Consider the following 27,389-nt stretch of genomic DNA (forward strand, 5'->3'; position numbering starts at 1 on the left):
CAGTATTTACCTTCAAATAGCATCCCAGGCAGACTGCTGTTTATATTATCTGGAAGTACAGATCTGAGTGCCTAATGCTTCTAGAGACCTGGTCTTGATATTCCAGCTGAGAAGTTTTACCTGGTAGCACAGGAGATCAGGACAGTTACTCTGTAAATGCAGGCAATTAACTCCATAATGATTTGTACCTAAGGCAGTGGTACCGCTACTGTCATGTAGCAGTCTCCTATGGCAACCAATTCAGAGGCAGAAAAATGCCCCTTACTGAACTCCCCCACACCTACAAGATGTGAATGTTAAGGGTAACAAGCTCTTGGAGACAAGCAATTGTCATCTTGAAGACAGGACAATTGGTCCCAATCAGCTGGGGCACAGCAATCACGACATGATAGAATTTTCAACATGTGGCAAAGTTAGGAGGGCTGTCAGCAAAACCTCTGCCTTGGACTTCCAGAGGGCTAACTCTGATCTACCAGGATCCTGGTTCAGAGAGTCTCTTAGGAAACAGGCTTCAAAAAAACACAAAGGGGCCCAGGAAGGCTGGGCCTTACTTTAAGGATGAATTTATGAAGGCACAGGAGCAGGCTGTCTCTTTGTGCTGAAAAACAAGCTGGTGGGGAAGAAGACTGGCCTGGTTGAGCACGGAGCTTTTGCAAGAACTCAGGGGGAAAAAGCATATATCAGCTTTGGGGAATGGGGCAGACTAACCAGGAAGCACTTAGGGATATTGTAAAGTCGTGTAGAAAGAGAATTAGAGATTGGAAAGCTCAGTTAGACCTTAATCTGACCAATTCTATTAAGGATAATAAAAAGCAGTTTTATAAATACATTAATAACAAAAGGAGGGCCATGCAAAATCTCCATTCCTTATTGGATGAAGGGGGCAACATAGTCAGTGAAGACAAGGAAAAGGCTGAGGTATTTAACAGCTTCTTTGTCTTTAACAAAAAGATTGAATATCCTCTGGGCAACTGGGCTCCTGAGTTGATAGGGATGGAGAGAGGAATATCCCTCTTGTAATCCAGAAGGAAGTAGTTAGTGACCTTCTGTGCCACTTAGATCCAAACAAATCAATGGGTGCGGACAGGATTCATCCTAGGATGCTTAGGGAGCTGGCACAAGAGTTGGCTAAGCTGCTCTCCATCATTTATTACCAGTCCTGGCTAGCTGGGGAGGTCCCAGATGACTGGAGGCTGGCCAATGTGATGCCCATCCACACAAAGGGCCAAAAGGAGGATCTGGGAAACTATAAGCCTGTCAGCCTGACCTCAGTCCCTGGCAAGGTCATGGAGCAGCTCACCCTGAGTGCCATCAAGTAGCATGTACATGACAATCAGGGGATCAGGCCCAGCCAACATGGGTGTAAGAAAGAAATGTCCTGCCTAACCAAAGTGATGTCATTCTATGACTGGGTGACCCACCTGGTAGACAGGGGGAGGGCTGTGGATGTGGGCTATGTAGACTTCACCAAAGCCTTTTACACAGTCTCCCACAGCATCTTCCTGGAAAAGCTGGCAGCCCTTGGCTTGGACAGGTGCACCCTTCTCTGGGTTAAAAACTGGCTGGATGACCAGGCACAGAGAGTTATTTTGAATGGTGCCACATCCAGTTGGTGTCCAGTGACTAGTGGTGTCCCCCAGAGATCAGTACTGGGCCCAGTTCTATTCAACATCTTTACTGATGACTTGGATGAGGGGATCGAGTCTACCGTCAGTAAATTCACAGATGACACCAAGTAGGGGGCACTGTGGATCTGCTGGAAGGGAGGAAGATACTTCAGAGAGACCTGGACAGGCTGGGTGGATAAGATGAGGCCAATAGTATGAGATTTAACAAGGCCAAGTGCAGGGTCCTACTCTTTGGCTACAACAACCCCATAAGAGCCATAGACTGGGAGATAAGTGGCTGGAGAGCAGCCTGGCAGAGAGGGACCTGGGGGTACAGATGGAGAGTAGGCTGAACATGAGCCAGCAGTGTGCCCAGGGGCACAGAAGGCCAATGGCATCTTGGCTTGTATCAGCAATAATGTGGGCAGCAGAATTAGGGCTGTAATTCTGCCCCTGTACTTGGCACTGGTGAGGCCTCATCTCAAGTACTGTGTCCAGTTCTGGACCCCTCATTTCAAGAAAGGTATTGAGGTGCTGGAGTGGGTCCAGCAGACAGCGATGAGACTGGTGAAGGGGCTGAGGGGAAAGTCTTATGAGGAGAGGCCAAGGGAGCTGGGGTTGGAGGAGAGGAGACTTGGGGGGGGACCTTATCACACTCTAAGGTTGGTATCAGACTGTTCTCCCAGTCATGGCCTGAAGATGTGCCAGGGGAGGTTTAGGTTGGATGTTAGGCAGCACTTCCTCATGTAAAGGGTAATTATACACCGGAATGGACTCCCCAGGAAGGTGGTGGAGTCACCATCCCTGGAGGTGTTCAAGGAAAGATTGGATGTGACACTTAGTGACATGGTCTAGTCGATTTGGTGGTGTTAGGTCATAGGCTGCACTTGATGCTCTCAGAGGTTCAGTTCATCCTCAATAATTCTGTGACTCTGTAGAAACTGTAATTTGGAAACCCTTAATGCCTTTTACATATTTAAATGGGTCTGAGTTTTGCAAGTGGTCATCCACTTGATATGTAACTAAGTAGAAAGCATCTTTTGTAACAACATTATCTAGCTGTCTAAGTGACTACTTCACACTTGGATATGGGTAAAAATAAGTCTAAAATCTGTGAAAATAGTGCTGGGCATTTTAGATGAGGAAATTAACATTATTATCAGAGTATGCAAAGGGACTTCAAAGACTAAAATAAATGGAAGATCTACTGAGAAGAATTATTGAGGTTTTACATTGTAGAACTGCAACAATAAAATAAAAAATTCCAGGTTGTAGAATAGTCTAGCATCTTTTTATAGTATCATTAGGATGTACTACTGACTCTGGGAATAAGTAAAGTAAGAAGAACGGGGTGGGGGGGAAATCGATATCTCAAAGCAGCACTATTAAATACACTATTTTAACCTATTTGAGTAGCTAATCTTAGAGGATGCTGCTTTTCTGCAATGCTAGACTAGACACTGGATTACATAATTACTAGTTGTTTGGGTATTGGTCCCAAATCCCTAATTAGATCTCTCAAAATTATGGTTCACAGGAGAGTTCATCACTGTTTATTCACTGATGGCTAATTGCTCTCTTCTCTTTACCCTGGAAGAATGAAGCATGGTTTGGCAACTGAGGTCCTAATCCTTGTTCCTGAAGACAAAAGGGGTCTCTCCTCAAATTATGGAGATTTAGGATGGAAGAACTAAATCAAGCCAAATATATAAACAGTATCAAAACAGGGAGGAACTAGAAAGTACCCTTTCTTCAGTTGGGTCAGGTGCTTAACTCTAAAATTGTTTACATTTATAAACAAAAAAAAAAAGAGAGAAAAAAGCCCCCCAACAACCAAAAAAAACCAACCCAAAAACTACCACACTGGCAAGGAGAAATCTAACATTGCATCAGTGAAAAAAAATTCATAGGCTGTAAAACACTGGTATGTGACTTAATAGTCTGTCATTGTTCTTAATCCTGTTATTGTTTGCTTTGTTTTAGTTGTTTCCACTGCAAAATTCCAGCAGTGAGAGAAAATGAATAGCAGTGAGACAGCATGGAGTCCATCTGAAACTGTCTGATGATTCTCTCCTAGACTGTAGAGTAAGGTTTAATGCTGAAAACTTTTCTTCGAATCCACACTGAATTCTATGGGAACAGTAATTCAAGTAGGGCTTTGGAAAACCGGGTAATTATTCAATATCCAGAGGCCTGCAGCTACTATCCTTTGGTATGTTTTGCTTAATGAGAGCTTGCTTGTATGATAAGTAATAAAATTCCTTCGTTTTTAGGAAATTTCTCTCTACCCGTTTTATCTTTCACTCTCATTCTCTGCTCCTAGCTTTTCTATCCATCTATCAATCATTTTCCACATGACTGAATGTATTTTGGATTGACACAAAATGTCAGCAGCACTAACTATTTTGGTTGCATGTCAGATCTCCCCTGTGGTTTGCACTCTGCTTATGGTCAGCTCTCGTGATTGATTTTCCTGTGTCGTTGTTCATCTCTAGCACAAAGGATCCTCACTTCACTTTATAAATAATGGAGTCTGTACTTCTTGGCCATTTGTAAGTAGCTTTAGTCAGCCACAAAGAATGCTGCAATGGAATAACAGACACACTAAAATTGCATAGTAAAGATCTGAAGTACTTTTTAAAACTTCTCTCCAGGTAATTACTTAAATTTAAATTAAGAACCTTCTGACCTTCTGTTGAACGACATTACAAGCAACAGATTTTGCACAGCAATTCTGTTCTATATTATTATAAAAGTCACAGAATCATAGATTTGGTTTGCTTGGAAAAGTCCTTTAAGATCATTGAGCCCAACCATTCCCCAACTCTACCAAGTCTCTACCATGTCCCTTAGAACTACATCTATATGTCTTTTAAACACCTTCAGGGATGGTGATTCAACCCCCTCCCCGGGCAGCCTATTCCAGTGTTTGAGAACACTTTCAGTGAAGAAATTTTTTCTAGTATCTAATCTAAACCTCCCCTGGTGCATCTTGAGGTCATTTCCTCTTATTCTATCACTTGCTACTAGGGAGAAGAGACTGACGTCTACCTTGCTACAATGTCCTTTGAGGTAGTTGTACAACAATAAGATCTCCCTTGAGCCTCCTTTTATCCAGATTAGTCAGTCCCAGTTCCCTCAGCAGCTCCTCATAAGACTTGTTCTTCAGACCTTTCACCAGCTTAATTTCTGTTCTCTGGACATGCTCCAGCAACTCAATGCCTTTCTTGTACTGAGTGCCCCAAAGCTGAACACAGCACTCAAGATGTGGCCTCACCAGAGCCAGGCACAGGGGAACCATCACCTCTCTGGTCCTGCTGGCCACACTGCTCCTGATGCAGACCAGGATGCTGTTGCTGTTCTTGGCCACCTGAGCACACTGCTGGCTCATGTTCAGCTGGCTGTTTTCTGCTGAGCAGCTTTCTAGCCACTATGCTCCAAGCCTTTAGTGTTGCATAGGGTTCTTGTGGCCCAAGTGCAGGACTTGTTGAAGCCTGTATGATAAGCCTCAGCCCATTGAACCAGCCTGTCGAGGTCCCACTGAAAAGCCTTCCTACCCTCCAGCAGATCAGCCCTCCAACCCAACTTGGTGTTGTCTGCAAACCTATTGAGGGTGCTCTCTATCTCCTTGTCAAGATCACTGGCAAAGATATTAAACAGGAGTGACCCCAGAACTGATCCCTGAGGAACACTACTTCTCACTGCCCACCGACTGGATTAAACTCCAGAGTGTATGGCTGTCCAGGCCTATGGCAGACAGGTTTTTTTATGAGGATGCTGTGGGGAACAGTGTAAAAGGCTTTACTATAGTCCAAGTAAACAACATCCGCAGCGTTCCCTTCATCCATCAAGCAGCCAACTTTTCACAGGAGATGAAGTTCATTATCAGGACCTGTGCTTCATGAACCATGCTGACTGGCCTGATGGTCCTCTAAGTGGTGTGTTATGGTGCTCAGTATTAAGTGATCTACAACCTTCCGTGGCACCAAGGTCAGACTGATGTTTTGGTAGTTCCCCAGATCCTCCTTCTGGCTCTTTTTGCAGATGGGCATCACATTCAGTGATCTCCAGTCAGTGAGGACCTTTTTGATTAGCCAGGACTGCCGACAAATCATGAAGAGTGGCTTGGTAAGCACATCTGCTAACTCCTTCAGCATTTTTGGGTGTAATCTATCTGGCCCCATAGACTTGTGTATCTCCAAGTGGTTCAGCAAGTCACTGATCATTTCCTTTTGGATAATGGAGGTTTCTTTCTGTTCACCATCCCTGTCTTCCAACTCAAGAGACTGGCTACCCAGCAAACAACTGATTCTTCTATTAAAGATTGAGGCAAAGAAGACATTAAGCATCTCAACCTTCTCCTCATCCATAGTCACTATCTTTCCTTGTGCAGCCAATAAAGGATGAAGATTCTCCTTAGTCCTCCTTTTGTTATTAATGCATTTAGAGAAGCCTGTTTCATTATCTTTTATGGTAGTAGCTAAATTGAGTTCTAGCTAGGCTTTGGCCCTTCTAATTATCTTTCTGCATAGCTTCACTGTATCTTTGTAGTCCTCCTGAGTGGCACATCCCCTTTTCCAAAGGCCATAAACTCTCCTTTTGTTCTTGAGTTCCAGCCAGCCAAAGCCCTCTATTCTGGCCAAGTGCTACATTCTGAGCTGAATCCATACGGTGAAAGAATATGTAGTTTCAGAACTAGTATGGATGGTAATGTTAAAATTTGGTGCTCAGATTTAATTGAAAATTCCAGCTACTGAAAATAAATAAATAGGAATAAAATTTTTTCCTAACAATTCTAGATTTTACAATCTCAGTGACTTTCCTGGCACTGCCCAATTCAGGAAATGAAGACAATATAAAAATACTGTTCTAACTCCAGCACCAAAGGAAATAACAATTTTGACACAGGAGCCAGATTTTTTTGGCTTTACCCACATGCACAGTCAAGGAGAGGCAGTATTTTTGCCAAATAATTATGTTTTTCTTTCTAAGACTGGAAACCAGGGAGAGGCTGTCTCTAATACAAATAGGTAGGCCATAAAATGTATACATAGCTACCATTACATTTCACAGTATCCACTAAGCATATGAAAACAGTGACATTTCATCACCGTCAATCTCCTATTAACCTTATATTATATATACATATATAATTGATATATTGTATATCAATCTTGTATTGAGATTTTGGAGCAAGCCCTCTACTCTCATTACTCGCATTACAGAGTCTCCAGCTGCTGCTTGTCAGTTAATGATCCTCATCATTGAAATCAATTCCCAATATATAGTGACACTGACCAGCACTCCAGAATGGACAAAAGACTGACTCCAGAAAAGAACAGTTTACTAACTATATCAAACTTTACCTTTAAATCCTTCACAAATCATCATAGTTGCTTTTTAAGGACATTCTGGATGAGGTGCTTCTACCTTGGACTCAGTAACTGGTCAGCTTCCAGACCAAAAGGAGTCAGTTTTGAGCTGAGTAACCAGGGATTCTTTGCTTGGCCCTACAGACCTTACCCACCTTGAGGAAGCATGCTGTTTAGTGAATTTTATGTTCTTTGGAGAAATTTTCATGAATTCTTGAAGTTATGTCTCACTGATTCCAGTTGTGCCTACAAGACAGTCACAAACAGACTACAGCAATGCAGGATGCCTTAAAACAGTCACATCATTCAGCATTCAGTACCAAAGTCCAGAGTTCAGCTAAAGCCAAAATCTGCCTTCATACCAAGAGATTCAGCTGATCTTAATGCTAGCAAATATTTGACATTGATGTAAAGTTTGTTAAGTGCACCAAAATGTGTTCTGTGATGTAGTTTTGATGCTAGCACTCATGTTATGGTGCAGCATTTTCATAGTAGGCGAGTAACAAAATATGTGCAATTATACCTTTGGTCCCACCCAGCACTTCAACATAGGGAAAATTTTAAATCTCAACATTCAGTTAGTAAGTCAAATTATTTTCTGGCAAGTAATCATTGTAACAGATATATCCACAGTATCAGTACACCATAAGTCTTCCATTAACTCTAGTTACTGAATTTCAGTCTTAACTTTGCATGTAGAAAAAAAAAAACAACAACCAAGCAAGCAAGCAAAATGAGCTCATAGTGGGTTTGTATTAATCACAGGTTAGCAAGTTTTATGTTTGATTTAAGTACTAGACTTTTCAGCCCTTACCCCTAGAAGCCTTGGGGTGTACCTAATTTTAAACAGTATCAGAAATATTCGTGGTTCAAGAACTTTGTAGGTGAGATTTTCAGTACTTGTATTATTTTTACTAAAGTGGCCAACATCAAAAGATGGAAACCTGAAAATCTGATCCATGGAATAGGAGTTTCACATCCTAAATAAGCAAATGAGCGCTTGCTAAGAAGCTTAAACAGATCCAAAATAAGTATGCCAGTCTTACTGTACTCAGCTGCCTTGAGTTTTTCTATCAAATGTCAAGTCTAGACTTCAGTGAGGCAGAGGAGGAGAAACCCTGAAAACTGGCATTCATCTTGGAAGACTGATTAATTTTTAACTGGTAAAAAAAAAACAAAACAACTTTCTACAGCAAGAGATTCTGCCTTTCAGTAGCAAAACAGAGCTTCCAAGCCCTTAGGCACATTATTCTCTTTAAATTGTTAATTTTCTCTCTATTCTATACACAAGAAATGAACAGATTCATAGCACTCTGAATATTTTTTTTAAAAATAGGAATTCCCCAGTAATGTTGGAAGCATTTGCCTATAACAGCTACTAAAATGTTTAGGCAACAAGCTAGATGAATAACAATGCATATGAACTTATGAAGTGTTCTGTGACAACACTATAAAGTAACTTTTACACTGGCTTGAAATCTAAAAATCATTATTATACCAGTTGCCTTTTTATTCCCTCACTGCTCTGTAAAGATGCTGTTCTACAACAGTGGCTGTGGTCCTGTTATTGTCTCAAAGACTTGTAATAGTGGAGATAATATATCAAAATTATAGCCCTTTTCATGCTTACTTTTATTTCTTGCATATGTTCCGAACAAATGAGCAAACACTTGATTCTTAGTGCAAAACCAGAGATTAGTTTTCCACTCCTCAAGAGGCCCTTAAAAGTAGGAGATCAAGTTCACAGTTGGAGGTGAGCATCAGTGCCCTGGAGAGATTTTCCAAGAGGTTGGGCAGATCCAGCCTTTTCCAGGCTTTGAAGGACATGACCCATGGACTGTGGACTGAAGCCTTCCTTCAGTGAAGCTGGTTGTGTGTGGTAAAACCACATAGCTTGCTATGGGAAAGGAAAGCGAGTTGATTTAGCATAATCACAGACCAAGGTCATTTACAATCAACAGGTGTTTCTGTTAAATGAAGATCTGCAAAGCTGGTCTGAGAAAGAGCTTAAGGAAGGCTCTGGAGAAGAGGAGGCTCAGGGGAGACCTTATTGCTCTCTACAACTACCTGAAAGGAGGTTGTAGCCAGGAGGGGGTTGGTCTCTTCTCCCAGGCAACCAGCACCAGAACAAGAGGACACAGTCTCAAACTGCACCAGGAGAAGTTTAGGCTCGAGGTGAGGAGAAAGTTCTTCACAGAAAGAGTGACTGGCCATTGGAATGGGCTGCCCAGGGAGGTGGTGGAGTCACTGTCCCTGGAGGTGTTCAAAAAAGGATTGTACATGCCACTTGAAGCCATGGTTTAGTTGCCATGAGGTGTTAGGTAATAGGTTGGATTTGATGATCTCTGAGGTCTTTTCCAGCCTGGTTGATTCTATGAGTTTATGAAAGAGTTTGTAGGTAACACAGCACCATTTTGGCTAAAACTGATGAAGCAGGGTTCAAATAACACAAACACCCAACTTCAAAGCATATTCTGAGGGCTGAGTTGCCAGAGTGAAGATATTTGCCTAATGAACTGTAATTTAATATTAAAGTTGACAGCCTTCAATATGCTAATGAGGAAAATCAATTGCATGTTAAACATCTATTACTATGTTACTCAACTTTCCCTCTCAAGTCATGCTAAACATCACTTAGAATGCAGGGACAACCTGGGTTGGGATATAAAACCCATGAGAGGAACACTTCTGGGCACATCAGGGTCATCAGGGGGTTGAAGCATGGACCAGCAGCACCACCAGCTGCAGCTAAGATGTGGGGGAGAAGACAGAGACAGTTGACGGGCTGTACTCCTTTTCCTTCACCCAAGACAGGGACACTTCTTGGTGAGAATTATGCCTTCAGTATACATCTGAAGTTTTCCTGCACTTCTGTTAGTGCTACAGCAAAGGTTTGCATCACTGACTGCCAGTTGTTACCAGGATTTATTAATCCTGGGACCATCTTGCACTCAGCGCCTTTATCACCAGCAATCCCGAATCTCTGGTATCTGTTCCTTTGAACAATTAAAACATTTGATTGTTTTAACTGTTTGAGTTGTGTCAGAGGAAGTCCTTAGTCTGACACTAACAAGTGGGAACAAATGTTAATTTTTCCAAATAACCCCAGCAAGACTCCTGGGCTCTGAGACTGGCAAACATCTGGATCTTACCTTTAACACAGCACTGTGTAACAACATAGGCTTGATATAACTTGCAAAAGTTTTATAACACAGCGTCAAGTCTTGCTGCACAAAGAATTATGTTGTGATTCACTGATGAATATAAATTCTATGTAACTGGAACAAAACAGTAATAAAAAGAGTCCCTCAGTATTACTTTGAAACAGAGCACCTGGTGTCTGCTAATTAGACATTTGCAGTAGTTTTGATTACATTTGATGCCTCCAGAAGTTACATACGTCCACCTCTAACATTCCAGCTAAAAGACACCCCATAGCTCTAAGAAGTATTGGATTCAAAGTGACACAAGTAGGAGATAATAATTTTCTTGCTCTACAAAAATATGTTTAAAAAAAAATGTGGAAAATAGCTCTTAACCACCCAGTTTCCATAATTCTCACCCTACATCCTATTCTTACATACATTTTATTTCACTATCTAGCTCTTGAGTATCACCACAAAACATAAACTCTCATGTTGTGTATAATACAGTCAGCTCCAGTAAAACTCACCAGGTTCTGCTTTTCCTTACATTCCTTATGTGTTACTATGTCTGAAATGACAACATCTCTTCTGAATGACATGTGAAGTAGATCACAAATAGCATCCTTATTAAAACTATTTGCAGTACCTGCTTAAATTAATTTGGGTAATTACATGTCTCTCATTTAAATTTAGCCTGTTAATTTTTGATAGAAGAGCTCTTGTTCACTTTATTCCACCATCCTTTTCACCTTTTTCCCTTTTCAGCAGTTACTGAATTTCAACGGTAGTTGGAATACCTCTCTCCCTCTCTTTGGGAAAGCAAGCATGGAGAGAATGACAAGGCAATCCACTATTTTAAAGTTGCATGAGCAAGATGCACCTGTACCTGTTTGAGATGTGCATCAAAAATGTGGTTTTCTCATGAGTTTGGGCACCTTACATTTTTACAGTTTGCAGTGCAGCTTCAATGGGATGTCTGTTCTCTGTATTTTCCATCAGTTAAACATTAATCAAATATTTATTCCCACCACTCCATCCTGAGACAGACGCTTATACTAGCTTCAAAGTGGACTCTTGTAAGTTAAAAACGTGCGGTTTCCTTCCTTTAATTTATCTAGACATACAAGTGCTTCACCATCTGATAAAGATGCCGGGGGTCAGCAGGCAGCAGGCAGCAGTCAGCTTGCGCTTTTCTTTCCGCAGCTATTTTCTCGTCTCACCACGAGATGGCGGTGTGACCCATTCATACAGGTACAGTGCTTCTTACCAACTGTTGCAAGTTGCCGGCAGTCCTTCAGAAGCCCGCAGAATACATCGAGACCATAAATTGGTGCGATCAGTGAAAGAGAGCACGGACTGACAAGTGTGAGTCCGGGACAACTAATTGCCTTGCTTCAGTTTTGGAAAAAACAGCTTTGTAATACTTCCCATGCCAAACGGTGGTTTCCCAACGGCATGCTGTGCAGAATGCCTGAGACACACAGAAAAGCAGGGAAAGAAAACCTGAGGCACTGAGCTGGCTTAAGTTAGGAACATTGATCCTGCTCCTGACAGAGTGGCTCTGAAGGTTTTAAACTCGGTCAAAAATCAATTGTTACTAATACCCATTGCTCAACTGAAACGTTATAGATACTTGAAGAGTATAGCAGCATAAGCATTAAAAGTTCCCCAGTATTGCAGCACCACAGCCATATGTAAATTTGAAAGCCTCAAAATACATTCTAAATTACTGGGATGTTTGCATTTCAAATGTGTTTTCTTTATCCAGCTGACATATTCACCATGTTTGCAACAAAGAGATAAGAAAGGTGGTACTAGTTCCTGAGTGCACAAGCAGCAAACAGAGCAAAAGACAGAACTGGAATTGAGGAGAGAGCAGGATGGGACAGCAGACAAGAGGCTACATAGCTTCACCACCAAAATCTTTCCAATTGCTTGTCCTACAGAGTAGAAAGGCATACTATAACGTCTGTAGAGCTTTGCGTATGACATGCATTCAAAGGGTATTCAAAGAATGTTTTGTGCCACTTAGACCAGGCAGGCAGTTCCAAGTGCGCTTAACATAGACATTTGAAAGACTAACACAACTGATCCTAGGAATAAATATAGCTGTTCCACAGTAAGCTGCACTGAGGTAATGAAGATAGGAATAATTTTTTCAGAAAAGGTGCTGTTTCTGCACAGCACATTCATCACTGAGATGCAAAAATGAAATGACTCAGGCTACCATTACAGAATTCAGAACAGACGTCAGTAACTTTCAGCAGTCTCCTAAGGAAGAATATCACAATCAACCAGGCATACAGCTTCACTTAGTTTCCTCATCAAGTGAATCAAAACAGCTACCAAAACAGAAAACAAGTGCTGAGCAGATAATGGGCAACACTCCAGGTTATCTTTACCACTATTTCAGCAAGTCATATGTTCAGATTTGCATTTTTCGATTTCTGGAGGACAATTTGACAGAAGGGCCATTGATTAAACAAAGTGGTGTAAGTCTCCTTTCCCACAATATTCAGTTACATGATTTGCCATTCATGCATGTTATCTTAAACCTCTGATCTATCTTTGAAAATTTCCTTACCTTGCAATGCAACCTTTGCAAATCTAAAATAAAATAATAGCAACCTTAGATCATTGATTATAGACATGTCTGGTAATCCTGCTCTGCTGTCAACTCAATATAGAGGCTGCTTTCTGATAGCTATCAAAATTCAGCTGCCTCTTTCATCATGAACCTACAGTCCATTAGCAAAGATCCCATATACTGTGATTTGTCATTTTCACAGTAATGGAAGATGTACGTACAAGAGAGAGACAAAGCTCTGAACAACAGCAGCCAAAGAAAAAGGAATGGAAGTATCTCATTTGATTAGACCTAGCATTAGTGCAGCTGAGGGAAACAGACTGTTTTTATCATGAGTTGCCATAATGCATTCTGCATTACCAAGCCCAGCTAGAGGGATTTTCTAGCAACATGCTAAAATTTGGGAATGCTTTCCATTTTAAAATGCACTTTCCTCTTAGAGCTTTTTAACCAAGCTATAGATATTTGTGGGCAATATTTGTCTGGATATCAGAAAGTAACAAAATGATTGCAACACAGAGAGCAATGGGATCATAGATTCAAACTTATAAGCCCTGGAAGACAACTGTTACAAGGACACTGTGATAGCATTAAGGATTCAGAGTTGTCTTTACTATTCTGCTGGGAAAAAAGTAATTCTGTCCAGTCCTGGAAGCTGTGAAATGTCATCTTTTACTGTAATTCTCACTGCACTCTTGAGTCTAACTCCCTGGCATGCTGGAGAAGGCTCTGATGTGTCTGTAGGTCGCTAAGATTACAGACTCAGCCCTTCAGGCAACTCTTCTCTGAGCAGGCTGCTTACAGGTTCCGTCCTCTCATCAGTGACGTGGTTAACCATGCTCATGTTTCACTTCTGCACAACTTCTGCAACAATGTCCAGCAACACTTGATAATTTTAGACTTTAGCTAACCTGAAATCATCTCCATTCCTACTGTCAAACTAATCGAATCCCTTCCCTCAGTAACTCTGTATTCAGTTGAAGATATGCAGAGCTTATATCTATTACAATGTCCCCTTGGAAAAAAAATGGAATCATGAAACTTCCATTTAAATTAAAGAATCTTTCACATTATTTATCTGCTCATTATACATCATGACAAACAGCACAATAATAAAATAATCAGAGGTGTGTTAAATTTTTGATTTAACTACTTGAGCACGAAAGCTGTACATGTGTTGAAGCCACTCAAGACTCTCACCCTATAAATAGTGCTCCATTGTTAGTGGATAAAAGAAGCAGCAAGTCTCCTGGCACTGGAACACACCCTATTAAAGTTAAACTCTGCCCATGCTAAAAGTGAATAGTGACATCAACCAATAAATTAGTCTCTGCATAAGGCATACGACTGCAAAGAGCTTGTTCTCACTCTGTGACAGGAGCAGCAGCTTCCCCCAAGCAACAAGAGCAGCAGCTTATCTTTCTGCCTCAGCAATGGCAGAAGCTGTTATAAGACACTGGGTAGAAACTCCCATACGCTATCAAGAGCAGTTTGCTGTCCAAGAACTGGAAGCACACAAACTAGATCACTCTTTATATGCTTTGCCAGGCCCTGCTACAGCTGCACTGAGCAACAGAAGGTGTATCAGCGAAAATACAGCTGAGACTGGGAAGAACGACCAGAAAGAGGAAATCACACGCTTTCAGGTCTTGCTGGATGTTGTGCAGTTCCGTCCTGAAGATATCATTATTCAGACTTTTGAAGGCTGGCTTCTGATTAAAGCTCAGCATGGACCCCGGATGGATGAACATGGTTTCATATCCAGAAGCTTTACCAGACAATACAAATTACCTAATGGAGTGGAGAACAAAGATTTGTCTGCACTTTTCTGCCATGACGGTATTTTGGTTGTTGAAATGAAGAACTCAGTGGGAAAGAATTAGAACTTTGCCTATAGTTTATTGGTGAGATAAAATAATTTTTAGTACAACCAAACAATGTAATTCAAGCAATGCTATAGAGTGCAGTAAGCATGTGGCTGCATTTATCCTACAGTAAAGGAAAATCTTTGTATGTATTTTTCAATATGCTGTGTTTATTGTTTGATGTGAAGTGTTAGAAAGTCAGATATGTTGGAAAGTCATATTCTTTGACAGTTTAAAATTTAGGCTAGTCACAGCAAGAAAGAAAGAATCAATTTGACAGCATACTAAAAATAAAGCATACCTAAGAGTTCAGTAGGGAGAGCTGTGTTTCTAAGGAGTAAGCATTTGTCCTTTATAGTCATTAAAGAAGCAACAGATGGACTGTAAGCCTTGCAGAAATCTAATTTCATATATATATATATATATATAAATATATATATACATTATATTAAATGCTTCTCCCTTAGGCTCTGGAAAAGCATACAAACCAAAGAATACTATTAAGAGGGGTGGAAAAAAGCTTGTATACAAAAATGCCCTTGAGAGATTACTTTGTAGAAGTGGTGTTGCATGTTTGGAACTATAAGGGAAAAAGAATAATCACTGATTACATCTGCTTGAAAACACAGCAAGCAGAAGTTATACTTGCTGTCAAAAATAATTTTAAAGACAACATCCACAGACATTTAGAAAATTGGTTTTGTTTAACATATTCTGCTATCTTTAACAACTGAAGAAAAAACATATTGTTCACAAACACTCTAAATTCTTCTTTGTGAAGCTCTGGTAATGAAAAGACATTACTCTAGCACACATGGCTTTATTCTTACACATTTTATCTAGTCTTGTGGTTCAATTAAATTAAAATTTTATTCTTCGTGTGGCTTCACAACTCAGGCTTAGATCCCATGACTGTACCTCCAAGAGCACAATTCTCTGCTTATGGGTTTTGTGCCACAGTCTCCATAGGTATGTGGGCTCTGCATGAATCCCATTTTAATTATCTGGTCTTCTCAACTTAAAAAAAAATAAATAAATATATTAATGCTGTGAGTTTGTAATTACTCAAATATTTGAGGAGATCTGCAGCTGCAAGTCAAACTGATTCCTTTAATGCGTACTGGAGACGTGTATGACTGGTGTGCTATGAATAGTGAAGGAATGTGGAATGGAAAGTGCCAAGTTAAATATGATAGCAATCTGCTGCTAGAGAAATCAAAAACATATTCAAAGGAAACTGAATATAAATACAACTGAAAGAAAAATGTGATGAAAAAAACCTCAGGCTCCTGCTATCTGAAGCAAAGTGGAAGCCCTATGTTTGTACACCTGCATATGTCCATTCATTAGGAAGATCTGTCATGACTGCTTAAAGATATTTGAAGCAATTGATTTCAGAAAAGTGGGTAGTCCAAATCTTGCATTTTATTTATTACTTGTGCTAAAATTCACAAGGAATCTGTGCAAGAAATGCAGAATAAGGTCTGGATGCTACGTTTCCATAATGCACAATTATTTTATTTTTTAATAGAGAAGAAGTTAAGAGGCTAATGTTTTCTAACAAACCAACCCAAATGTAAAACATATGACCCTACATTTCCACTAAGCCTACACCTTTCCCTTGTATCACATGTGTTTCTGTATTGGTTTAAGATAATAAATGGTCATACTGGAAAAGCAGTTCTAGATTCTTTAAACACTTAGATCAAAAATCTTTGTCAGCCAGGAATCTGATGGAAGGCATAACAGTGATTTCTCAAAAGGAATTCTAGATACAACTCAGGGTTTAAATTTTACATGCCAGCTGTATAAGAGCTCTAAGTTTAAACCCATGGTCTCCACATCACCTTATGGCACAACAGTTGGGACAGAGTTCAGGATCACCAGCTATTAATCTGCTTACAGAGGATTTTGTGAATTTAGGCTATTACAAAAAGTATTCTAGCTATGATTGCAGTGCTGCTGTTCAATAACCCTAGAGATGAAAAAGTAGTCTAAAAAATATACATATATATAGCTGATTTAATTATTTCAAATTAGATTATGATCAGACTACTGGAAACTTGGCCAAGATTTAGAACAGCCAGCCAAAATCACATCGTCTGTTCTATACATGTTAATACTGTGGTTACACGTGGCCCTGTTTATGTACATAGGCCTAGCTCACAAAACTGGATGGAGAATTAGGCATCTGGGTGTTCTATATCATAAGTCTCTTTGCATCAGGCCATACCTGCAGTTACAACATGAGTCAGAAACAACTAGAACATACTGAGTCAAACTTGGCAGACGTCCTCAGATAAGATTTTACCTTCCTTTGTATGCAGAGCTTCACAAAAACTATGTCCACATTCCCAGGTGAATGGGAAGTTGCCTTGGCCCAGCATCTGAATGCTTGTGTAACAGGGGCTACACTGAAGCATGAACCTGCTGCTTGCTTCCTGCATTTTAGTACCAAGAAGAATGCAGAGGAAAGTTCTCTTTTTTCTTTTTTTTTTCTGAGTGGCAGTTTATCAAAAGTTCTTGAATCAATGATTCTTCCATGTACACCAGAACAGCATCAAAGTACTTAGCAGAGCATTTCCAGATTTTCTGGAGAGAGCTGGTTTTATGTGCTGCTAATATGGTTCATGGACTGAAGAATGAAAATTTTATCACCAGCAAAGGATTTCAGAACAGCTACATCTTAAGATAGGTTTAAGACATTCTAATGTGCTTAAACTAAGAACCCTAATATTGGCTGCCTGTAAAATCGTGTCCCAGATAAGTGACAATGCTGCTGCAAGCTTCGAAGAGCAAATGTTACGGAGCCTTCTCAGCTGCCATTGGTGAAAGATTACCTTCGTGGTTCAGCCAATAGCTCCTCCAAATGGACAAAGTTGATTTCATGTAAGAATCAGAGTATTGTGGAAAAAAGCTCTCATAGAAGATGAAAAAGTCTCAATATCATAACACTAATTTCCAAAAGCATACATACATTTCCATGTGATCCCTGTGGCCAGAAAGCCCACAAATGCCTTGGGCTTGCTCATAGATTCATGGAATGGTTTAGGTTGGAAGGGACCTTAAAGATTATCTAGTTCCAACACTCCAACACCCCTGCTATGGTTACTAGTCTACTAGACCAGATTTCTCAAGGCCTTATCCAACCTAGCCTTGAGCACCTCCAGGGAGGGGGCATCCACAACTTCCCTGGGAAACTTGTTCCAGTGTCTCACTACCCTCACTGTAGCAAATTTCTTCCTAACATCTAGTAAAAATCCATCTTCCTCAAGCTTTAATCCATTCCCTCTCATCCTATTACTACAAACCCTTGTATAAAGTCCCTCCCCAGCTTTCTAGTAGACCCTCTTGAGACACTGGAAGGTCTCCTCAGAGCCTTCTTTCCTCCAGGCTGAACAGCCCCAAATCTCACAGCCTGTCACTATAGCAAAAGTGTTCCAGCCCTCTGATTATCTTTGTGGCCCTCCTCTGGACCAGCTCCAGCAGTTTGATGTCCTTCTTATGCTGGGGGCACCACAACTGCACCTGGTGGGGTCTCATGAGAACAGACAGATGAATCACCTCCCTCATCCCACTGGTCATATTTCTTTTGGTGCAGCCCAAGATACCGTTGTCCTTCTGAGCTTCAAGCACATATTCACAGCTTCACGTTGGGTTGGCAGGGACACTCAAAGGTCATCTTGACCACCTGCGCTGCAGTAAGCAGGGACACCTCCAACTCAACCAGGCTATCTGGGGCCACATTAAGTCCGATCTTGAATGTTGCAGGGATGGGGTTCAAGCACATCCCGATCACTACAAGTACTTCTAAGCAGTCCTTCCCCAGCCTTCCTGTAGGTCCCCTTCAGCTATATAAATGTAACTACAAGGTCTCCCTGAAGACTTCCCTTCTCCAACCTGAACACCCCAAATTCTTCCAGCCTGTTTTCATAGGAGAGGTGCTCCAGCTCTCTGGTCATCTTTCTGGCCCCTCTCCAAACCTGCTCTAGCAGGTCCATGTCTCTCTTGTGTTGGGGGCCCCAGCGCTGGACACAATACTGCAGGAGAGGTCTCACCAGAATGCAGTAGAGTGGCAGAACCACCTCTCTCAATCAGCTGGCCACTCTTTTGATGCAGCCCAGGATGTTATTTGCCTTCTGGGCTGTAAGTGCATATTGCTGGTTCATATTGTCATGATTTAACGCCAGCTGGCAACTTAATATCTGTCACGACCTGGTTATCCTGTGCCAACCCCAGTCAGCAAGGGAGGTCGTGCTGCAATTTGAATAATTCCTTTGGCATAAATAAAGAGGAACTGATGCCAAACAGCTGATGAACTGGATTTATTAAATTGGACTGTTGCAGAGGGATAATAGGAAGGAAAAGGAGAGGAAAAATAGGGAGAGAAAGGGAGGAAGAGAGAACGAGAGCAAGCTGGAGAGCAAAGAAAGAGATAACCACCATTTCTTGGATTCAGCTCACAGAATCATCACAGGAACAGTCCCAGGTTCTTGGTGGCTGATGCACCCTTCAAAAAGGGAAGCCTTCCACGGCAGTGGCAGAAATGGAGCAGCCCCTAAACTGAGGGGCCCAGAACTGGACACAGTACTCAAGGTGTGGCCTAACCAATGCAGAGTCCAGGGGCACAATGACCTCCCTGCTCCTGCTGGCCACACTATTCCTAATACAGGCCAGGATGCCATTGGCCTTCTTGGCCACCTGGGCACACTGCTGGCTCATGTTTAGGCGGGTGTCAATCAGCACCCCCAGGTCCCTCTCCGTTTGAGATGAGTCAGTTTAACAGGTGAAGCACAAACTGCACACACACGCAAAGCAAAACAAGGATAATGGAACAGGATAATGGAACAGGTCATCTTGAGTGCAGTCGCACAGAACTTGGAGGATGGCCAAGGGATCAGGTCCAGCCAGCATGGGTTTAGAAAGGGCAGGTCCTGCCTGACCAACCTGATCTCCTTCTATGATCAGGTGACTGCCTGGTGGATGCAGGGCAGGTTGTGGATGTAGTCTACCTGGACCTCAGCAAGGCCTTTGACACCGTTCCCCACAGCAAACTCCTGGCCAAGCTGTCAGCCCATGGCTTGGATGGGAGCACACTGCGATGGGTTAGGAAGTGGCTGGAGGGCCAAGCCCAGAGAGTGGTGGTGAATGGTGCCACATCCAGCTGGCAGCCAGTCACCAGTGGTGTGCCCCAAGGATCAGTGCTGGGCCCCATGCTCTTTAACATCTTTATTGATGATCTGGATGAGGGCATCGAGTCCATCATCAGTAAATTTGCTGATGATACCAAGCTGGGGCAGGAGTTGATCTGCTGGAGGGTAGAGAGGCTCTGCAGAGGGACCTCAACAGGCTGGGCAGATGGGCAGAGTCCAATGGCACGAGATTTAACACATCCAAGTGCCGGGTTCTGCACATTGGCCACAACAACCCCATGCAGAGTTACAAGCTGGGGTCAGAGTGGCTGGAGAGCAGTCAGGCTGAGAGAGACCTGGGGGTGCTGGTTGATGGTAGACTGAACATGAGCCTGCAGTGCGCCCAGGCAGCCAGGAGGGCCAGTGGCATCCTGGCCTGCATCAGGAACAGTGTGGCCAGCAGGAGCAGGGAGGTCATTCTGCCCCTGTACACTGCACTGGTTAGGCCACACCTCGAGTACTGTGTCCAGTTCTGGGCCCCTCAGTTTAGGAAGGAGGTTGACTTGCTGGAGCGTGTCCAGAAAAGGGCAACAAGGTTGGTGAGGGGCTTGGAGCACAAGCCCTATGAGGAGAGATTGAGGGAGCTGGGGTTGCTTAGTCTGGAGAAGAGGAGACTCAGGGGTGACCTTATTGCTCTCTACAACTACCTGAGGGGGGGTTGTAGTGAGGTGGAGGTTGGTCTCTTCTCCCAGGCAGCCAGTACCAGAACAAGAGGACACAGTCTCAGGCTGCGTCAGGGGAGGTTTAGTCTGGAGGTTAGGAGGAAGTTTTACACAGAGAGATTGATTGCCCACTGGAATGGGCTGCCCGAGGAGGTGGTGGGGTCGCCGTCGCTGGGGGTGTTCAGGGCGAGGCTTGACAGGATGCTTGGTTGCATGGTTTAGTTGATTAGGTGGTGTCGGATGATAGGTTGGACACGATGATCTCGAAGGTCTCTTCCAACCTGGTTAATTCTATCCTATTCTATTCTATTCTATTCCCAAAGGCAGGCAGGCATTCAGCCATCTCCAGGAAAGCAGAGCTCCATCATGGGTAAGAGTTACGTGGGAAGGCAAACACCACCACTCAGAACATCCCCTCCCTCCTTCTTTCTCCAGCTTTATATGCTCAGCTTGATGTCATAGTATTTACCAGCTGTGACCACAACTTCTTGCACGCCTCCGGCCTGCTCAGTGGTGCAGTGGGGTGAGAAGAAAAGGCCTTGAATCTGTTTTAGCACAGCTCAGCAATAGTGAAAACGTATCAACATGATTTACAGTTTAAATGCAAAACATAGCCCCATACCAGCTACTATGGAAAAAATTATATCTACCCCAATCACAACCAGCACAATAATACAAGGATTTAAAGACCAAATATTTAAATCAGCTACAAGAAATATCTGACTTTGGGCATTCTGAAGGGCTGAGAAAGCCATTAGCAAATGACTTATAAATATTCAGGCTGTTAGTAGTAAAGGAATACTATACCTGGACTAAACCCTTGGTGTGCTAGGTTGAAAGAGTAACTCACCTACTCTCTTCAGCTACATTTCTTTCCAATTGCATGTATTCGATTTTCTTGTCCATTAATTGTACATTCCCATCATGTGAGCAGAGACACCATGTGGCAGAATCTCCAGAAGTTTCACTTGTTTCTAGAAAAGTTGGATGACTTGGGGGTTAAAGTGGGAGTGCCCTATCTGAACCAGCCACCTCAAAATTTTCAAGTCTCCATCACCTCAAGCTGGTTTATTGATTTACTGTAAGCTATTCAACATGTACAGCTGTCTCTTTTATGTTCTTTGCACAGATTTGGTTTAATTCAGCAAGACTTCCTCACTCAGGTGTCACCATGCAGCTCCAGGCCTGACTGGCATCTTGCTCTCTCCCACCATGGTATGGATGCATCCCACTGTGCTATCAGCTGTTGCTGCAGCTGATTCCAATGTCCAAACAGGACCACATGAGTGTTTCCTTGCATGTGTTTGACTCCACTTGAGAGCTAAGACGGGATCATAAGACATTTTGGGTTGCAATGGAAATAATTTCTTTATTATCAGTTCCACTTCTCATTTTCCAGGACATCCTGCTCTCCTCTTAGCCTGGACACTGTAGCTCAGCAGTATATGCTCTAAGGGCAGGTGTAGCTTTAGTCTGTGAATAAGCTGATTTTGAGTTTAATGTTGGGTTTAGATAAGTCCAAGTCTTAACTAAAAGCTATAGCATTACATCATAGCTTGAATAGCAAAGGATTTTCAGAGTATGGTTGGACAAATAAAACCATAATTTTGGTACTCTGTCCTACAAAGCAGACAGAAACACACAAGCTACATGCAGTGGTGACAGCCATATGCATTTTAATAGCATTTAAACATTATTTATACCTTTTCCAAAATTACTGAAGTCCTGGTGTCATGGTCAGCATGTCCCATACATGATGCAATAGAAATACAGTGTTTAAAATACAGTGCAATAGAAATACTGTGTTTAGAAATACAGTGTTTATAAAGTGCTTTAATGTATATATGAAACCTTGGGGCTTGATCCTGGAAGAAACTGATAGGGATTTACTGCAGATTAGAAGACTCTGAGGCAAATACATGGTGAAATATGAACTCTAGACTCATTCTGTCATACTACAGAGAGCAATATTTATTTGAGACCTTCTTGAAAGCAGCCTGAAATGGTAACAATATGGAGACAGTTAAGGTTTCCAGATGCATAGGTTTAAAAGTTATGAGGATCAATGATGATCCCCAGTGTGATCCCCTGAACAGAGCCCACATCATTTCACTTGATAATTTCCTCGTGAGGCCTGTAATATATTTTGAAAAGGAACACATGTTTAAGTAAGATATCAAGACTTTAATTTAAGTCTTCAGCTGATGGAAAACTCATCACAGCTGTCCATAAATTGTTCAAGTGTTAACAATCACTATAGCAAACGAAAATCAGGTTTGTCCCACCCTGCTGACATTTGCTCAGTGATATCAAATTTGCCCTAAAAGTAACAGTCTGGACAGTTCTTAGACAGCCATTTTACCATGCTGATGTTGTGAGTGACAAAGATAGAATAGAATAGAATAGAATAGAATAGAATAGAATAGAATAGAATAGAATAGAATAGAATAGAATAGAATAGAATAGAATAGAATAGAATTAACCAGGTTGGAAAAGCCCTTTGAGATCATCAAGTCCAACCTATCATCCAACACTATCTAATCAACTAAACCATGGCACCAAGCGCCTCATTCAGTCTCCTCTTAAACACTTCCGGTGATGGTGACTCCAGCACCTCCCCAGGCAGCCCATTCCAATGGGCAATAACTCTTTCCATGAAGAACTTCTTCCTAACATCCAGCCTAAACCTCCCCTGGTGCACCTTGAGACTGTGTCCTCTTGTCCTGGTGCTGGCCGCCTGGGAGAAGAGACCAACATCCGTCTGTCTACAACCTCCCTTCAGGTAGTTGTAGACAGCAATAAGGTCACCCCTGAGTCTCCTCTTCTCCAGGCTAAGCAACCCCAGCTTCCTCAGCCTCTCCTCATAAGGCTTGTGCTCCAAACCCCTCACCAACTTTGTTGTCCTTCTCTGGACATGTTCCAGCAAGTCAACATCTCTCCTAAACTGAGGGGCCCAGAACTGGACACAGGACTCGAGGTGTGGCCTAACCAGTGCAGTGTACAGGGGCAGAATGACCTCCCTGCTTCTGCTGGCTACACTTTTCCTGATGCAGGCCAGGATGCCGTTGGCCTTCTTGGCTGCCTGGGCACGCTGCTGGCTCAAGTTCATCCTACTGTCAACCAGTACCCCCAGGTCCCTTTCTTCCTGGCTGCTCTCCAGCCACCCTGACCCCTGCTTGTAGCTCTGCATGGGGTTGTTGTGGCCAATGTGCAGAACCCAGCACTTAGATGTGTTGAATCTCATTCTGTTGGACTCTGCCCATCTGCCCAGCCTGTCAAGGTCCCTCTGCAGAGCTCTTCTACCCTCTAACAGATCAACACCTGCCCCCACCTTGGTGTCATCTGCAAACTCACTGATGATGGACTCAATACCCTCATCCAGATCATCAATAAAGTTATTAAAGAGATGTAGAAGTTTAAAATTGCTGCTAAACGCCCTCTTTCATTACTAAAAGAACACAAAGGAATTCATTGACATGAGAAAATGTGAATACAATTTTTCCACACAGAGAGCAGAAATATATTTAATATTTCTCCTATATTACCATATTCAGGTTTGCTCTCTTCATGCCATGCTCACTTAAGCTATCGATAGGATTTTGTTCCTTGATAAGTAAGTCCTGCTCTTGTCCCACTGGCCATATAACTTCCTTTTTCCTTCTAACTATTGATTGTTTTTTCTTGCTATCAAAATTCTAAATTTTCCATTTCTACATTCATTTGCCCTTTTATAACAATATATTTTAAATTCAGATTAACCTTGTACATTAATGCTTACATTAATACTATTCTGTTTATGGATAGATAAAAATGTATATAGAAATGTAAATCTAAATGTATATAGAACAACCACAGGCAGATGCTGAAGATGTTGCTATTAGGAAATTATCAACTCCTGACATTTCACTCATCGTATGGGATGCCAGATATGTTTCCAGCACTGAAATCTCTTCTACACAACCCAAACCAAGAACAGCATGAATCTTCTTCGCTTGGTGAGGGGTTTGGAACATAAGCCCTACGAGGAGAGGCTGAGGGAGCTGGGGTTGCTTAGCCTGGAGAAGAGGAGACTCAGAGGTGACCTTATTACTCTCTACTACTACCTGAAGGGAGGTTGTAGACAGACGGATGTTGGTCTCTTCTCCCAGGCGGCCAGTACCAGAACAAGAGGACACAGTCTCAGGCTGCGCCAGGGGAGGTTCAGGCTAGATGTTAGGAAAAAGTTCTATACAGAAAGAGTGATTGCCCATTGGAATGGGCTGCCTGGGGAGGTGGTGGAGTCGCCATCACTGGAGGTTTTCAGGAGAAGACTTGATGGGGTGCTTGGTGCTGTGGGTTAGTTGTTTAGGTGGTGTTGGATTGGTTGATGGGTTGGACGCGATGATCTTGAAGGTCTCTTCCAACCTAGTTTATTCTATGTATTCTATGTATATCATTCTTTGTAGGCCTCTGAGCAAACCTCAGATACTAAAACATTTACCTTAGAGTTATTTAACATCATTTTCTGCCACCATGCTTCTCAGAACTCCTTGTCTCTTGAGCTGACTCAGAAACCTTGAGAAGAGACCCCTTGGATTTCTTTTCTGTACTTCATGTCCTCCAGCAACAATATAAGCAAAATTTCTCTCCCTGAATATAAGACCGCAGGCTTACCCAGATTTTAATGCTACTGCTTCCTGATAGCAGAAGTCTCAGCTTAAGTGCAAGCAATGAGAGAATGGAAGACAGTTTGAGGGACAAAAATTGCCATCAAAACTGATCTGTTGCTTAAACTAGTGAAAACTCATTATCGTTTCCAGGATGAAACTGAGAAGTTGCTCTCGTAAGGTTCAGCAATGGACAGTATAAACTCATGGACACATAAAGTCAAGACTTACCCATCTTGATCAATTAACACAGGCCTGTTCATCTGTAACCACAAAAGACACATCATTTCCTGACTAGCACACACCCTCACTGCCACAGCATGGAAGAAATGCATACATACAGGATTTATCTTGACAGCATTCTTAGATGGTTATGAAACTTTATCTCCTCAGACAGGGAATGGAGACAGACATGCATTCCAAGCAATATTAAATAGAGGGTTGAGAATTTCTGAGGAACAGGCATGTATTACACAAAGTGGGGCTGAGATAACTAATACAAAGGTCACAAAGGAACCTCAGCATTTCTGCTCAATTATCTCCACTTTTATACAACCCTGATTTTTTTGGGGGGGAAGGGAAGAAGATAAAAGAAAAAAAAAAAAAAAAAGAAGAAGCTGTTTCTGGTTTATTTATGTGCATATTTGAAAAACACTTTGTCTTCTCTTAAATTCCACTGCATCTTTTCCAAAATTCAATAGCACACTATAAAGAGTCTCAATTTAGAATACATAGAATAAACCAGGTTGGAAGAGACCTTCAAGATCATTGCATCCAACCCATCAACCAATCCAACACCACCCAAACAACTAACCCATGGCACCATTTCTGATACCTGTTGTGTTTTCAAGTATGATTTTACAAAACATTCCAAAATCAATCATATTAAATCTTTTAGACACTGAAAAAAAATCCCCCTGAAATAACGTATTTGTTACATTTATTGCATTATCTTCACTACTTCACGAGTTCAAAAGCTTTACTTTCTTCTAGTGTAGTTTTAGCGTTTAAGATAATTTCATGCCCTCTAGTGGCAGCTCTGCCAGGCATCCTAAACTGGGACAGTCTGTTAACAGGAGATGGAGAAATGGAGGAAACCAGTTTAATGCCCTTACAAGTGAAATTCATTATCCATTTCTACAGCTTAAATTGCATTAATTTCTAGCTACAAAAGTTTATCACTAGCAAACCAAAATAATCTAGAGACATTTGCATGTGTAACAGCAAAGAAGAGTCACCTACTGAGTAAGCATTTGACTAAGTTTCTTTGTAGAACTGATGTTAATGGAAATTGGTCTACTTGTAGGCATTTCCTTGGGGGGGAGGGAGGGGAGGGAAGAGGGAAATAGAAATAAAAAAAGAGTAAGTTTCCTACTAGGACATTGTTCTGACAAATGAAGTCGGACTTCTTCCTGGCCTTTTCATGCAGTTTGTACTTGAGAGATGTCTCACTCAATGGAGATGTTTGGCATAGTCTGCTGTTATCCAGGAGAGAGCTCAAAAGGTCTCACTTTAGGATCACTATTTATAGAGTCTAAGATAATTGATTTTCCTCAGATACTTTTCCAGTCTGGCCCACTTTGGACGTTGAAATATTCTGGTATTTTCTGCCAGCTGTGCAGAGCAGAACTTGCTGATCTTCAGAAGTCTTATTAAAATGTGTTTAAGTGATCTTATACACAGGTGGAAATTTCTGCAGTAGTGTAGCTTGTTTAGCCATCCTCTGAACTCCAATATACAAAAAAAAAAACCCCAAAACCCAAAAAACCCCTACCCAAACAAAAAAACCCCAAACAAACAAACAAACAAACAAGCTTAGCAACAAGCAGTTGTCAGAAAAATCATGATGAAGTGTAACATCAGGTTCAGCGTCCCAGTTATTGTTGGAGAGCATCTAAACAGGACTTCTCAACATTGTTCTCCATCCTTTTCAACTCTTTTTAGCACTCAGTGTACTTCTTCAACATCATGACTGACTGTGCTAAGAATCTTTCGTCCTGCTGCCCATGCTTGTTTAAGAAGGTTGGTTAAATCATGGTGATAGAAGAGTTGTTTGATTATAGTTATATTTATTCCAACAGGTGTAGGTTGTAATTCATGACATGACATATAATCAAAAGACAAATCACTGTGAGTAGTTACTGGTATATAATGTCCAGACAGGTATTTTTCTCCAGGGTCCACAAAGGGTTATCATCAGAAAGAAAAGGCTAAGGTGCTCCTTGTCACTGTAGATGGCTTCTGAGGGTCTAAGAAGCCGACTTCTTCAAACTCTTTAAGAACACATTTGTAGTGTGGCTTGTAATCTTGAC

The 27,389-nt window shown here is 41.8% G+C and overlaps 1 protein-coding gene across 1 annotated transcript; it reads left to right on the plus strand.

The window, feature by feature from the left end:
* Positions 1–14,127: 14,127 nt before the first annotated feature.
* On the plus strand, positions 14,128–14,908 carry HSPB3 (heat shock protein family B (small) member 3). The gene has a single exon (XM_009905061.2). The coding sequence runs from the start codon at positions 14,146–14,148 to the stop codon at positions 14,593–14,595; it is 450 nt and encodes a 149-aa protein (XP_009903363.1). The 5' UTR covers positions 14,128–14,145; the 3' UTR covers positions 14,596–14,908.
* Positions 14,909–27,389: the final 12,481 nt, after the last annotated feature.

This window comes from Dryobates pubescens, chromosome Z (genome assembly GCF_014839835.1).
Source record: "Dryobates pubescens isolate bDryPub1 chromosome Z, bDryPub1.pri, whole genome shotgun sequence".
Lineage (NCBI taxonomy): Eukaryota > Metazoa > Chordata > Aves > Piciformes > Picidae > Dryobates > Dryobates pubescens.

Bases quoted from the DNA above. Each gene is read 5' to 3' on its own strand.
- HSPB3 (XM_009905061.2), top strand. From the start codon at position 14,146: ATGGCAGAAGCTGTTATAAGACACTGGGTAGAAACTCCCATACGCTAT.